We start from the raw sequence: 15,487 nt of genomic DNA, 5'->3' as shown, positions 1-15,487 counted from the left end.
CAAAAGTTTCAATTTAATTATTTAATTAAAAATCATTACAAACAAGTCACACGTTGTTAAAAATCAAATACATGTCTAATGTAGTTTGATATAACAATTGTTTAGTCCCTAAAACTTATATATTTGTTATCAAATGGTCTTAATTTGAAACAATTTAATAAAATTAATCATTTATATTTAAAAATTTCATCAGTTTAATCATTTTTTTTTCAATACTACCAGACTAAACAAGTCCATCAAATCAAAGCAGCAACTGAATAAATGCATTTTGTCATAAGGTAACAACAAATTATTGTTAAATCGTTATTATACCAGTGAATGTAATAGGAAAATAATATAACATATTAGGAGAATAATAAAAGACTATAGTGATAGAATTTTTAAATATGAAGTTTTAAATTATTGAATTATTTCTAATTAAGACCAAATTTATTATAAGCATTGAAGACTAAAGTTGTTATTATACCATGCAAGAACTCTATTTCGTCTAATATTTATATGTCAATTACTTGTTTATAAGAATATTTTAATTGAGTGACTAAATTGTAATGCTTAAAAAATGGAAGATCAAAGTTGATTTTACCTTCTTCTTTTATATATATATATATATATATATGAGTTTGCTTTTGCTTTAGAGCCTTCTCTTTAAGACTATCCCATCTTCCATTAAAGGCTCAAGTTTTGCACATCAATATGTACAGTTTGGTCCCAGATTGGAATAAAGTTGATCAAACACAAGAAAAGCAAAGCTTACTTTGATGCAGCATAATTATATTTTGATCATTCAAACAAAACATTGTAATCATATATTAATAATCATCATCTCTGACTATGCCGCACCCACATGTTCCCAACTCAAAACATCATAAATTCCTCACGAGAATTACCACCCTCTGCATGGGAATACTCACCCAAATGCATTACTTTTTCAGTCGGATCAAAACAGAATTCGAATGACAAACTCTAAAAAAAATATATAGTTGGGATCAAGTTCAATTCGATTTACAGGATATGAGTTGTGTCGTGTTGTAATATCGTAAGTCTAATAATGGCCGTAAACGAGTGGAGTTGAGCTCGACTTGATATAATACTATGTCTAATAAGATTTTGTCACTCTGAATCTCTGATATATATCTTCAAAAATCCAATCTTATTTCACACCACAATATTATTATAAAATCATTTTTTAATGGGACCTCCATGCATGCATCATCCAAGTTACTTTTATCTTTGTTGGACAACACTGTTGATAATGGAAATTCCCTGTTTAACTGAAAGTCTATCCACCGGTTCTTGATTTTCTTTAACCATTTTTTTTTCATTTATGATGCACATAGCGTCAATAAGTCCATGTGCATGAATCTTTAAGCATGATGGTGTTTACCAAGGGGGACAGAATTTTACTTTTTAAAGAATCAATATGGTTGAGCTCCATTTTCTGATGAAACTGATATGTCTTCACCAATGGAATTATATACACAGATTCTTGATAAATTCTGCATATGTTTAGTGTTGAAAGTAGAATAAGAAAACCCAGATTTTGGAACCAATCCAAGGAATCAAAACTGGGTTGAAACAGTGAGAGAATTTGGATATTTTGATCTGAACATGCTTAAATTTCTGCGGTGAAAGCCATGTTTTTGAATCATTCTCAAGGCTTTGAACCTTCAATTCCATTGATCTCTCGTTCAAAGCAATAAAGATCATTGTTTGATTAAAGGCTTAAAGCTAAAGGCCATTCTTTTTTGTCATATAAATAAAGAGTCCATCAAACTTTACCTTTTTCTTCTTCTTCCTTCCCTCCTCTATAATCTCAACTTATTAAAGTATTAACTCGTTTTAACCAGCTGAACCGACCCAGAGACTCGGACTGTAAAACCCTTTAAACCAATCCATTTTCTTTCCTTTTGGTTCCACTTTTCTTTGCTTAAAGAAGCTTGGGAGAGAGAGAGAGAGAGAGAGAGAGAGGAATGAACAGGTAAAACCTGCCATGACTAGCAGAAATTCAATCTCTTCTTTGTCTTTGAGAGCAAAAGAAAGGGAAAGGAAAAGAAAAGAAGAAAAAGGTGAGGCTTAGCATCTATCTTGTTTATCAAGATTCTTTCTATCAAGATGTTTGATTCTTTAAGCCTACACACACTTGAAGTTTTTCAGATTCCTTTCACTTTTCTTCCCTACTTTCCTAGAAAATCTTTTGTTGTTCTAACGCTTAAATCCCTTTGTCTTTGCTTCAAGTCCTTCCAAACTCAACTCTCTTGAGAAAGAAGAAAAAACATATTTTTTCCCACGAGCCAAACATGGTCCCTCTCATTGTCTTGGCATTATTCTCACTTGTAACCACGGCATGTTCTGCTTCATTGGTTTCTGATTTTCACGTCTTGGTGGCACTTAAACACGGGTTTGAGTCCCCTGAACCGATGTTGAGCTCATGGAATTCATCGGATCCTAGTTCTTTATGTTCATGGACCGGAATCGGATGCTCCGGTGGCCGAGTTGTGTCGTTGGACTTGACCAGTATGAACGTATGCGGCTCGGTTTCACCCCGAATTTCGATACTCGATAGGCTAACAAACCTTTCTCTCGCCGGCAACAACTTCACCGGAAGCATCGATATATCAAATATGAGTGAGCTTCGATATCTCAACGTTTCGAACAATCAGTTCGACGGTCACCTTGATTGGAACTATGCAAGTATAGGCAACCTGGAGGTGTTGGATGCTTATAACAACAATTTCACTGCTCTGCTGCCGGTTGGTGTCGTTGGATTGAAGAAACTCAGGTACTTGGACCTCGGTGGCAACTATTTCTATGGCACAATCCCACCGAGTTATGGCACATTGGTCGGGTTGGAGTATCTTTCACTCGCGGGAAATGATCTTCATGGCAAAATCCCCGATGCGTTAGGCAATCTGGTGAACCTGAGAGAGATTTACTTGGGGTATTACAATGTTTTCGATGGTGGTATCCCTTTTGAGTTTGGTAAATTGATAAATTTGGTTCACATGGATCTCTCTAGCTGTGAATTGGATGGCCCAATTCCTCATGAGCTCGGGAACTTGAAGTTACTTGATACTCTGTACCTCCATGTCAATCGACTCTCGGGTCCAATTCCGAAGCAGTTAGGCAACTTGACTAACTTGGTGAACCTCGATCTCTCCCACAATGCGCTCACCGGAGAAATCCCGTCTCGGTTCGTCGATCTCAAACAGCTCAGGCTGTTCAATCTCTTCATGAACAGACTGCATGGCTCCGTTCCGGACTTTGTAGCTGACTTGCCTAATTTGGAGACGTTGGGGCTATGGATGAACAACTTCACTGGTGTTATACCCGAGAATCTCGGTCGAAATGGGAAGCTGCAGTTGCTTGATTTATCGTCCAACAAGCTGACCGGTACGATTCCTCGAGGCCTGTGTGATTCCAATCGGTTAAGGATATTAGTTTTGATGAAAAACTTCCTTTTCGGATCTGTTCCGGAAGAACTGGGGAGATGTTATAGTCTCACTAGAGTCAGGTTGGGGCAGAATAACTTGAATGGTACCATTCCTAATGGTTTCATTTACTTGCCTGAGCTGAACTTAGCTGAATTGCAGAACAATTACCTTTCGGGAACGTTGGCCGAAAACGGTAACATGTCGTCGAGACCGGTTAAGTTAGGCCAGCTTAATTTGTCAAACAATCTCCTCTCAGGTCCATTGCCGTATTCACTTTCAAACATGTCTTCTCTCGAAATCCTTTTACTTAGCGGAAACCGATTCTCAGGTCCGATACCACCCTCTATAAGTGAACTCAGGCAAGTTTTGAAGCTCGATCTTAGTAGAAATTCGCTTTCTGGTATCATTCCACCAGCAATTGGGAACTGTTTTCATCTTACATACCTTGATATGAGCCAGAATAACCTCTCTGGCTCAATTCCGATGGAGATTTCCAATTTGCATATCCTGAGTTACTTGAATGTATCTAGGAACCACTTAAATGAGGTCATTCCTAAAAGCATTGGATCGATGAAAAGCCTCACGGTTGCCGACTTCTCATTCAACCATTTCTCCGGGAAGCTGCCCGAATCTGGCCAGTTCACCGTCTTTAATGCTTCGTCATTTGCGGGCAATCCTCAACTTTGTGGTTCTCTGCTCAACAACCCTTGCAATTTGACAGCAATCTCAAGAACCCCTAGGAAGGCCCCTGGGAACTTCAAGCTAATATTTGCAATAGGCCTTTTAATATGCTCTCTAATATTCGCCAGTGCCGCTATTATCAAGGCCAAGTCGTTCAAGAAAAACGGTTCGGATTCTTGGAAGATGACTGCGTTCCAAAACATCGAATTCACTGTTTCCGACATCCTCGAATGTGTGAAAGAAGGCAATGTAATCGGAAGAGGAGGTGCAGGCATTGTTTACCATGGGAAAATGCCGAACGATATGGAAATTGCAGTGAAAAAGCTTCTTGGCTTCGGCACAAGTAGACACGATCACGGTTTCCAAGCCGAAATCCAGACGCTAGGAAACATCAGGCACCGGAACATTGTCAGGCTGCTAGCGTTTTGCTCCAACAAGGAAAGTAATCTCTTGGTCTACGAGTACATGAGAAACGGGAGCCTCGGAGAAGCGTTACACGGGAAGAAAAAGGGTGCATTCCTAGGATGGAACTTGAGGTACAAAATTGCAGTGGAAGCAGCTAAAGGACTATGCTATCTTCACCATGATTGTTCGCCGTTGATCATTCATCGAGACGTGAAATCGAACAACATCTTGCTCGATTCAAGCTTCGAAGCACACGTTGCCGATTTTGGATTGGCGAAATTCTTGGTCGACGGGGGTGCATCGGAGTGCATGTCGGCTATTGCAGGGTCCTATGGCTACATTGCTCCTGGTATGTACTAGACTTCTTCTCCGTCAAATTGTGTGCCATGATAGTACTATTTCTTGGCATTAATGTTGATGTTTCTTAATCTCAGAATATGCATACACATTGAGGGTAGACGAAAAAAGCGACGTGTATAGCTTCGGAGTGGTTCTTTTAGAGATGATAACCGGCCGACGACCGGTGGGCGAGTTCGGAGAAGGTGTAGATATAGTACATTGGGCTAAACGAGTGACGAATTGTCGACAAGAAGAAGTTAGCAGCATTGTGGATCCAAGGCTAACATCCGTGCCCAAAGCCGAAGCGATGCACTTATTGTTCATCGCAATGCTATGCGTACAAGAAAATAGCATCGAACGCCCCACCATGAGAGAGGTCGTTCAGATGCTATCGGAGTTTTCTCGACAGTCGCCGGACTATCATCCTTCGTCTTCGTCGGTCATTCCAAAAAAGTTTTGAAAAGAAGAACATAATTGAATAAGTGAATGGGATATTTGAGTTTATGGGTTAGGAAGATTTGGTGAGCCAGAAATATATAGGATTAGGAATAATATCAAAGGATTGTAACCTTAACAATGGGGTCTTGTATTATCTATATTTAAATGCCACACTTAGTTTTGTTTTATAGTGCTGTTTGGAGGCTGAAACTGGCCGGGGATGGGGGTGGGGGTGGGGGGGAATTTTAGTAAATGAAATGATGGGAAGTCCCGAGCACAAGCACCGAAACCAGGCCTTCTAAAATACCTAAAACCCAAGATCACCGCTACCAAGATCAAGAAGATAAACAACTACAAGAGTGGAGCATGAGCAAAAACCTTAGAATATATCTTCTTTTTTTACTTCAAAATATCTTATTAGAAAAAATCAACAAACAACACTTATACTTTTTTCTTACCTTTATGTCTCATTTCTTTATATCTATCAAACAAATCTATCAATCAATTTTGTCATTCATCTTGGTTAAATATATCTCTTAAAACAATATACACAGCTAATATAAGACACGGATTATAAGACGGAAACAGTATTATTTTGTTAATAAGTTAGTAGATACATTATTTTATTAGAGAAAATGATGTGCATGCTAACTCAAGTATCATGTTGTCGGTTTCTGTTAAAAGTTTGATGTCTATTGATTGAAATAATACTTCTTTCTTTAACCACCGTAATAAGATAATTTCAAATTTGATAATCAAAATACAAACGTTTTAAAAGTTGAGTGACCATTAATATAATTTACCCTTTCATTTTTATATAAGGTAACTTATGACTTACATTTTACACAATACCAAATAGAACAATATACGTGAACTAGATATAAAAGCAATGTTAGACGACCAACCAAATAATGTAGAACCAAAAGGACTTGTAATTCTTGGCAATATAATGAATTAAACGTCCAGCTAACCACAACTGTATTTGACATTTGCAGAGTCGAAGATAGATGAAGGTGGTGAACTACCAAACCCAAATTTGATCTACTCAGTTATCTAACCAGACAAGCTACACTATGGATTTTGGTTATAAAAACTCCATACCAGCATCGGCTTTCTTCAACTTCCAATCACTCATTGTTTCATCCGTTGGAATCACTAGAAAATGGCGTCTTGCAATTGTTTCATCTTAGCCTTGTTTGCAGCACTGATGTTTTCCATCATTGATGTCGGTCTAGCAGCTCGTCGTCTTCAGCAGTTACCGCCCATACCTACTATACCAACTTTGCCGAAAACAGGGCTGCCACCAATGCCGCAGCCGGCGATACCGACTTTACCGGCCCTGCCGAAGCCTGGCTCGCTACCGCCACTTCCTAGCATTCCCAACTTGCCTAGTGTCCCAAAGGTTACCCTGCCACCACTGCCGAGCTTCCCTTCGATCCCCACGATTCCGACAACTATTCCGTCTATTCCTTTCCTCTCTCCACCACCATCATCAACTACCAGTCCGTGAGATGCTGTCAGTGGTTCAACTTTCTTTAGTATGGAGATGGTAGACACGGTTTCACTCGTATATATACTTCCTATTGTTTTATGTTGAGTTTCACTCGTATATTTCACTACACTTCCTATTGTTTTATGTTGACATTTATTTTCATCATCTTATATTGCTATTTCTTGTACCTTGTGATTTTCTATATGGATTTGGATTCTATTTTGTGTATGCCTACTCTCTCTCTCCCCCTCCCTCTCTCCCTCTCCCTCTCCCTCTCTCTTATTAGCAAAGCAAAACTCCAAAACATTAATGGAACAACACCACAGACAACAGACTAATTATGATAAAATTGTTATCCGCTCTAAATTTCGATGATTGCCTGCGTCTCTCCCATTTTGTTAGACAAATCACATAGATAACAGCAAGCATGCAACACATTTGAAAACAGCATCTCACAGAACTCGGAAAACTTGGAAATCATTCAAGTGAAAGAACTGGTTATGACTCTTCACACGGCAAATGATGAAAATGATCCAACGCTGCTACGAAGCAATGCCATTCTCAAAATGATCCTACGCTGTTATGACTCGTCACACAGCAAATGATGAAAACAATGATTGAACCCTTTATCTAGGATGAAAAACTATAGTTATATGATAAAAAATGGCGGAACTAAAGGAAACTTAGATTGGAGGAGTAAATTGTAAACCATAAATGTAGATTATGTCTAGTGTCTGAGCATTCTTGTGTTTTCCATCTAATAATTTACAGTGGTAATATGCAGATCACCTAGTTTACCATGTCAGTTTACAAAGTTATGTCAAATACAACTTGACAAAGGAAGGACGAGAAATATCATAATCTACTTCATGAAAGTCTCAATAGCTGCATGAATTGCACTAGTTCGAGAACCCCGATTCTGAGCCAACGAATGAGGGCCACTCCAAACAGACTTCTTATTGTCAGGAAAGAGAATTCCACATAGGTTAAGGAGCATAGGATTCTCGAAGCGGAAGCTCTCCAACATTTTAGATCTCTGTTGCCTTTCTTGAGAGTCCTGTAATTCCATGAACACCATTAACTCGGTGCACAAACTAAATGCATAGTAGAATGTTATAGACATGCAAAAATGTGTGTGCGCAAAATAGAAACCTTGAACTATTGAAGCATCATTGTGCAGAGGACTTAACAAGGTGCTTAAGCCTTGTCCCAAAAAAGAAAGTTTGCAATACACTCTTCGAGCAGGAATGGAAATGGTATATTTTGTAATTTGTAGTACACTCTTGACGCATCATTGATGACTATATTTTGGAAATCGGAAACAAGATGGGGTGGGGAAGGAAAAAAAAGGAGAGCGGAGAAGAAAAATACCTTGCGTCTCTGTTGCTGAACTGCTTTACTTTTTTCCTCATTTTGTGATGGAGTAGATCCTCTCTGGTTTAGGGCTACCGCACCGGACTTATCCATTGCTTCAGGCAGAGATTTTCTACTGGGCTCCTCTGACAAGCTACCTCTGAACTGTGATTGCTCTTTCGTTTGATGACCATCTTTGTTCATTGGCTTCATCTCATTTTCTTCCTCATCCTCCTCTTCCTCTTCTTCCGCATCATCTTCCTCCTCCTCATGCCTCCCCTCCATATGGCTATATTGATGCTCAGACACCTCTCTTTTCACCTTTTCTCCTTCACCTTCCACCTCGGTATCTGCATATGGGTCCACTGATTCATCCATATTTGGTGATGAGTCCTCACCGTAAAGACTACCAACAGGTGAAGATTCCTACATTCAAGAAATGGATAACAGAAGCCAATCTTCTGTTTAGAATACGAAACATAATTCTTTTACCAAATGATTTAGCCTTAAACGTAAACATTAGTCCAATAAATTAGCAGCAGCATACCTCTTGCTGGAAATCCTGGACTCCACTCTGACCTTTATTAGCCATTCGAGCATTTGCCTCGCGCTCTCTCTTGCGCCGCTTCAAGATGCAAATAGCACATAAACAATCGCTTTTATGGCGCCTCCTGCAAAATGAAGGATGAAAAACAAATAAAGATATATAAATTGGGGGTAATGCAGATGAAACAGTCCATTGCACAGAAGAGAGGAAGAGAGAAACCCCACCAACAACATACCCATGTTTCTTTTTCATTTTTGAGTGACTGCCTTTTATATGCATTTTGCCCTGGCTGGAAAATGCACCATCCTCAACATCACCACCATCAGCACCTGATACAAAGGAAATAAAGACTTCTAGTAAAGCCACGAATGTGATACCAAAAATCCTCAACTCCACATAAGTAAACAACGTTCATGAGAAAAAATAACCAATATTATGATGTTTTGTCTTTACCAAGACAAGAATCAGAAAGGTCAATAGCATCATAGATGCAATAATGAAAATTTGAAATTTAAGAAAACCTTCCCGGAGAACTAAAAATCAAATTCAGTATAAAGAAAAACAAAATGCATCGACTGCTAGGTACACAAGTCAACATCAGTCCTCACCGTTTGCTCCTTTTGACTGTTCGGTGTATAATCCTGCAGCTGTCCAATACTTCATGAAGTTCTTCTTCACCCGTCTCATTAGGTCCAAGATAGCATCACCTTTGTTGTTGTACTTGCAACAATTATCCCAAATGTATTGTACATCCTTAAACACGTCCTCTGAATCCATATACTTGTCACCATTTTCAAGATTGTTGCATATTGTTCCAAAATCCATTGGTGTGTCTATGATATCAAAATAGTCCTAAGTTTTGATACAGAAAAGAATTAAAAACGTAAAACATATCTTGTTAGACTTAACAAAATGGGAATAAGAAAGCCCTACGTCATAAGGCAAGACATAAATGTATCAAGTAATTAAGCATGTATATCGAGACCTGTAACAATAAATAAAAATGCCATTGGCTTCCCTACCAATGAAATTTCTTTTAAGATGTTATTTAAATCCCTTAGGATAACGATATCAATAGCCATAATAATAGAAGTGCATAGATCATCCAGATATGAAGAAATTACTATCTACCTATCATCGAAAAAAAACCTCTTGACTTTTACATAAAAAAAGGCTGCAAAAGCTGGAAACTTAAATAACCATTGGATATAAGTATAGCTTGTTATTCACACTTACAGGTATCCCTAGAGCATCAGGGTTGACGGGCTCATTGAAGGGAGCAGCTGCTTCCATTTTCATCACTTTCTTAATCACCTAAGATGATAAAACAACAAACAGAAACAATGGTAAGAAAATAGAGAAAAAACAAAGTAATGGAAACAAAGTAAAACCTCCGGCATACCGTTAGAGCAGAATCTAATTCTAGCTTATTATACCGATAACCCAGGCGAGGCATCTTTGCTTCTTTCTGGTAAGAACTCTCACGTTCTGCGGCTATGGCATTGCCACTCTTATCAGCATTTGAACCAGCCAACATCCTAGACGACTTAATCTTGATACTTCCAGCTTTCCACGACACACCACTAGAAACACCCATTTTAATCTCGGCTGACGAATTAGCACTGTCTTCCATTTTCTCATAAACCACACCTTGTCTCTCGAGCCCTACTTGTGGACTGCTCTTGTCAGTATCACTATGCGAAGGCACATCGGATTCCAACACTTTCGATGATGTCTTGAGCTTCACCTTCACACGGCCTATAGACTTTCCGATAGGTTTATCCATAGAGCTATCAGGATTTATGTTAGCAACATTGAATGCCTGATCGGTTCTGGACGATGGAGGAGTATCAACTTCCATCCCAGATTCATACTCATCGTTAACAGAATTATCTTCACTATTTACGCTCACATCATTGGCAGCAGCCTCATCTGGGGCAACCAAAGCAGCATTGGCTTTAGCCTTGTTTCCTTTCTTATGCCCTCTTTTTCGCTTCATTTGTCTAAACAGAAATTGGCCTTTTCCTTACACGCTACAACCAACCATACAAAAAAAAAACAGAAATCAAGTCAATAGCAATCCCACTAATCCAAATATTACTTCTTTTTTCACTAAAAATATTATATCTTTTTCCCTCGTAAAATTCCCCAGTTTAAAATACCCAGAAACCCAATTCACCAAAAACCCTAGAAAGTTCTTTTCTTTGCTGTTTTCTCATAAAAGAACAACATGGTGGAAAGAAAACGCAAGAAACGCTAGATTTGACAAGGGAAAGTAAAATTCAAATGGCGATTTGGGCTAATCTTGGTTTGAACAACGAATAACAGTGATGGCGGGGCGATTTAGCAATCACCAAAATTTTGAAAATAATATTTTTAAAAGATTTTTTTCTCTTTTAAAATTTAAGAAACAAATAAGAGCGAATAATTAGTTTGAAGAAAAAGAGAGTGAGCGTGTTTACCTTTAGCTGCGGGTGCAATCAGGTAATTGCAAAATCCCAGAAAGAAATTAACTTTAGGTATTTGGAGATTTCTTCACTTTTAACGGAGGGCCAAGATGCATTAAAGAACACTATCGGATGCGCTGAAAAACGGCGTCGTATTATTATTTAGGTTATTTCCATCCTTTTTGCAAAGATGTTCAATTATTTCACTTAAATCTCTAAAATTTCATATTTAAATTATATAATTTAGGCTTTTAGATTTTTAAGTTTTATTCAATTTTTTAGTTTTATAAATATCAAAATTAATATCAGATATATTATTACCCGAATTAATATGTACTAAAATTTTACAAGTACTCAAATTTCAGGACCAAGGCACATATTAACTATTTTGATGCCCGATAAATTAAGCACCCAACATTTCGAATATCCAATAATGAACACACTACTATCAATACTACTTCACTCAACAGTTGTTAATATTGATAATCGAATTATAGCGATTTTCATGAATAAGTACTTAGGCCCGTTTATGAGATTTTAGTGGCCTAAGGCCAATGTAGAAATTAGACCCTTAATAACAAGTATTACAAAAAAATTTTAAAGAATATTTAAGTGAAAAGTGAAAAAAATAATTTAAAAATGTCACTTTAGTATCACTGTTGATTTTTTAATGATGAGTAGAAAAAAAACAAAATGTAATGTTAAGTATGATTTTAAAGAAAAATAATAATTAGATGACCAAAACGGAAATAAAATAATAAGTGAGTGACTAAATGAATAATTTATCCTTTTTAATTATATATAAAAATTTATAGTTTTAGTCCCTAAGCAAGTGGGGCCCTGGGCGAGTGCCCTTTTTTGTACATGCTTAGGGACGGGGCTTGTAGGTACCTAAACTATTTTTTGAATGATCTCGATATTTAACTCTACAAACGTTATCACTTTAGGTGCTTGAGTCGTCAACCTCGTTAATTTCCTTTCTTAATTCACACGTGTCACAATTTGGTATTAAAAATATAAATTTTAAAATAACCCTAAAACTCTAAAAACCTTCATTTCAAACCCTAAACTCACGTCGACTATCGCCCTTTATTGTCAACGAAGCTCCACCCGACCTCACCTCCCCTGGCACCAAAATCCCTATGAAATCATGATCAATCGACGGTGAATCGACGTTTTATATCCGATAAACACTAAGATGAAAATTGCAAGCCCACACAATTGCTACGGCCAATCAACGACAACTACGTCGTCGTATGACTATGAGGATGGCAGGGATTACGTTAGCGGCGATACTCGTGGCCAAAAAGAGCGGCAAAGGTAGGTTAGGGTTAGGATTTGAGGATTTTAAGGATTTTGGAGTTTTTTTATAATTTCAGAGAAATTATAGTTTTTTTAATAAATATAGCAATATTTTTCAAAAAAATAAATTTTAAAATTATCATATTATGATCTTTGTCACTTATCAGAGGAAATTAACGTCGTTAATTACCCGAGAACTTAAAATGATAACATTTTATAACGTTACATGAATTATGCAAAAAATAGTTTAGACTTCTATTCGTGAAAAATATATAGTTTAACACTTATTTTATATTTAATCCTTTTTTTATTAAACTAGCTTACACTTGTCCAAATTTTTTAAAAAAAAACCAATAGCTTACACTTAAGAATAAATTAATCTTTATGTTATCAAAACTAATAATTTATCGATTTCTTAAATCAAATTTTACTCGACCTTTATCATAGCCTTCATTTATCGTGACAATTACAAAGACTGAAGTGAAAGCCAAATTTCAACCCTGCATCTACCAAATAATTTCCTAGATATATATACATCAATAAAAAGAGGAGTGTAACAACCCGGAAATTTGGAAAAAAAAATATTTGTAATTTGAGGTTTTAATTAAGTATTTTGGTGAAATTTGATGATTAAATTGAAATATTTTAAAAATTCGTAGCTTGTTTTAGAGTTAAAGAAAATTCAGGGACCGAACCCTGAATTGACCCTAAAATATTAGGTATGTGGTATTATATGCGTGAATTGGTTTCTGAAAATCAGAAACCAAATCATCCCAAATTCCCTTCCCAGAGCCTATTTTCCAACCATGATCCCGACGCCGTCCGAATTCCGATCGTCGTTTTGAAGCCACCATCGTGTTCGTTATCGAGTGAGGAACAATTCCCTTAAATTAATTGAAGCGAAACGCTGCCAAACACCGGGAATTTCCAGTCAAAGCCTTGACGTTTTTTTAGCTCAATCACCGAGAAAATCTTAAATTCATCGCCGATCGTTGCTCCGTTTACGACACCTCCAGCACCATTGTGTTCCTTGTGTCGTTCCGAGTCCACCGGTGTCCTCTTTTTTCTCCGGCGACGGCGGCGCGTGTGGTGGTGAAGCGGTCAAAGTTTCCGATTTGATGAAATCGAGCTCTCCGCCGTTCAAAAATTTGAACCGATCTTTGTAAGTATCTCGAAATCGCTCAAAATAATTTTTAGAAATTTCTCCGTGAATTTTACGCAGCCAGAAGAGTCCTCACGCGCCCTCAAGCGCCGCCACTGCACCCTGAGGAAGGCTAAAATAACCGGTTTAACCGGTTTTTCAAAGGGTTTGACCAGTTTGACTGGTTCCTACCCGACCCGTTGACCGTTGACCGGGTGACATTTTGGGAATTAATTTGAAATAGGTGTTATTTTGGGAATTTAATTCGAAAATGTGTTATTTTGGGAATTTAATTAAAAAAAAGTATTATTTTGGGAATTAATTCGAAAAGGGTGCTATTTTGGTAATTATTTTAAAAAGGGTGCTATTTCTATAAAATGGTTGACAATTTGTTGACCTCCACAGAACTTTGACCGGCTTTGATCGGCCATTAAACAACCGTTAATCTTTTCCGAGAATACCTATCCTGATATTTTTCGATGTCCCGAATCCGTTTTTAGGGTCGGTTTCACAAAATTCAAACCTGAAAGTCTCTGAATCGTCAGTCAAACCCATTGACTTTGATTTTGACCAAGAATTCGGAATTTTGAAAGGTCATACTTTATGTTTTTCGACGTCCTGAATCTGATTCCGAAGTCTGTTTTGTCAAATTCTGACCCAAAATCCCCGAATCAAGCATGTGAACCCAAAAAGGCTTAGTATTTTAGTATTTTGATTATTTATTTGAGAATTGGTTAAGGAATTGATTCAGTAAAATATTTTATGAAGGTACCCGTGTTTCACCTGAACGAGGATCAGTTAGGTCTGGAGTTGTTCGTTCATCAGATCAGCTTGAATCGCGTACTACAATAATTACCTGTAGGTTTTCGTATATTATTTAAATAAAGATTATTTATATTAGGATTCCAATATGAATTTTTCCAATTCGTAGGATCTAGCGCTGCAGCAGAGCGTGATCGACAAACCAAGTGATAGGCTTCCCTATCTGATTTCTCAGACTGTTACAGGTGTGTTTCCTGATAGTGTTATATTATTGTTTTAAAGTATATAAATATCTGAATATTGTGTATCTGATTTCTGATTTACTATATATTTCTGATATGATTTCTGGTTACGGTATTTTATATCGTTTTTTGAATATTGATTACCCAACATCTGAATTACCATACATTACTGATTTGATTTCTCTATTTCTGTTTATGGTTTTCAAGCTTGAAACATTCTTATGTTTTTAAAGAATTATTCATTGTTTTACGCGCATACATTCATGTTCATTATTATCATTTGGGGGAAAATTATTGGAGGAAGATTATCTGCAGGCTCCTCGGCTGTGTGCTCAGGGCCTTATTGGTTGTGCGGGGTGTATGGTTCTGGGGAACCTACACAAACAGATTGTGAAAGGATGGGGGTAGTGTTCATGTTTTCAAAACATATTACATAAACAAATTTTATTAAAATATTTTGTTAATATGTTTTTATACACTGTATGGAGCACACTGAGCTTTTTAGCTCATTTTGTAGTTTTTACCTTTTTCAAATAACAGCAGATCGTAAGCTAGCAGATTTGGCATCAGGAGAGATCAACTACTTATTTTGTACGAACATATATCTCTACATGTTTTACGTTGTATCTGGTGTCATGTATTTGCTATCGTTTTGGATATATATGTATTATTAATATTTTGGTTTGTATTAATATAATGTATTGTAAGATATAAAAAAACTCTGAATGGGATATGTGACCATTTAGGTTTGGGTCTAACTTACAGACCGGGTCTGGGAGGCTATATTTGGTGGTATCAGAGCTTTCAGTTTTAAACATTCGGACCGTATATGGGTCCTAAACTTTGGATTTTTAAGAAATTTTGAAAAAAAATGTCACCTTATTTTATGATTTAAAATTTTCTCGAG

At 37.1% G+C, this 15,487-nt stretch overlaps 3 protein-coding genes across 4 annotated transcripts; 2 read left to right on the top strand and 1 right to left on the bottom strand.

Annotated features, from left to right (window-relative positions):
- Window positions 1-1,802: 1,802 nt before the first annotated feature.
- LOC120199935 (leucine-rich repeat receptor-like serine/threonine-protein kinase BAM1) lies at window positions 1,803-5,460 on the top strand. The gene is made up of 2 exons (XM_039200904.1): window positions 1,803-4,866; window positions 4,952-5,460. Exons 1-2 carry the CDS (start codon window positions 2,298-2,300, stop codon window positions 5,314-5,316), a joined length of 2,934 nt encoding a protein of 977 aa, XP_039056835.1. The 5' UTR covers window positions 1,803-2,297; the 3' UTR covers window positions 5,317-5,460.
- Window positions 5,461-6,390: 930 nt separating this feature from the next.
- On the top strand, window positions 6,391-7,020 carry LOC120199936 (RNA-binding protein 12-like). Its single transcript, XM_039200905.1, has one exon. The coding sequence runs from the start codon at window positions 6,457-6,459 to the stop codon at window positions 6,802-6,804; it is 348 nt and encodes a 115-aa protein (XP_039056836.1). The 5' UTR covers window positions 6,391-6,456; the 3' UTR covers window positions 6,805-7,020.
- A 449-nt stretch (window positions 7,021-7,469) lies between these two features.
- LOC120199933 (SWR1 complex bromodomain subunit bdf1-like) lies at window positions 7,470-11,212 on the bottom strand. 2 transcript variants are annotated; one of them, XM_039200903.1, is made up of 8 exons: window positions 11,149-11,212; window positions 10,089-10,719; window positions 9,923-10,000; window positions 9,295-9,538; window positions 8,922-9,015; window positions 8,687-8,810; window positions 8,158-8,565; window positions 7,470-7,843 (listed from the first exon to the last, which is right to left on the bottom strand). In XM_039200903.1, the coding sequence occupies exons 2-8, from the start codon at window positions 10,683-10,685 to the stop codon at window positions 7,649-7,651; spliced, it is 1,740 nt and encodes a 579-aa protein (XP_039056834.1). In that variant the 5' UTR covers window positions 10,686-10,719; window positions 11,149-11,212; the 3' UTR covers window positions 7,470-7,648. The 2 variants fall into 2 exon arrangements, with proteins under 2 accessions (XP_039056834.1, XP_039056833.1); XM_039200902.1 differs by lacking the exon at window positions 11,149-11,212 and having other exon boundaries at window positions 10,089-10,756.
- Window positions 11,213-15,487: the final 4,275 nt, after the last annotated feature.

Source organism: Hibiscus syriacus, unplaced genomic scaffold (genome assembly GCF_006381635.1).
Source record: "Hibiscus syriacus cultivar Baekdansim isolate YM2019G1 unplaced genomic scaffold, ASM638163v2 tig00005712_pilon, whole genome shotgun sequence".
NCBI classification, from domain to species: Eukaryota; Viridiplantae; Streptophyta; class Magnoliopsida; order Malvales; family Malvaceae; genus Hibiscus; species Hibiscus syriacus.
Note: the sequence above shows the minus strand (reverse complement) of the source record. Positions and strands in the feature narration are given on the sequence as shown.

Bases quoted from the DNA above. Each gene is read 5' to 3' on its own strand.
- LOC120199933 (XM_039200903.1), bottom strand. From the start codon at position 10,685: ATGAAGCGAAAAAGAGGGCATAAGAAAGGAAACAAGGCTAAAGCCAAT. The intron at 10,001-10,088 runs GTATGCCGGAGG...TTATCATCTTAG, and splicing joins AATTAGATTCTGCTCTAACG to GTGATTAAGAAAGTGATGAA. The intron at 9,539-9,922 runs GTAAGTGTGAAT...ATCAAAACTTAG, and splicing joins CTGATGCTCTAGGGATACCT to GACTATTTTGATATCATAGA.
- LOC120199935 (XM_039200904.1), top strand. From the start codon at position 2,298: ATGGTCCCTCTCATTGTCTTGGCATTATTCTCACTTGTAACCACGGCA. The intron at 4,867-4,951 runs GTATGTACTAGA...TCTTAATCTCAG, and splicing joins CTATGGCTACATTGCTCCTG to AATATGCATACACATTGAGG.
- LOC120199936 (XM_039200905.1), top strand. From the start codon at position 6,457: ATGGCGTCTTGCAATTGTTTCATCTTAGCCTTGTTTGCAGCACTGATG.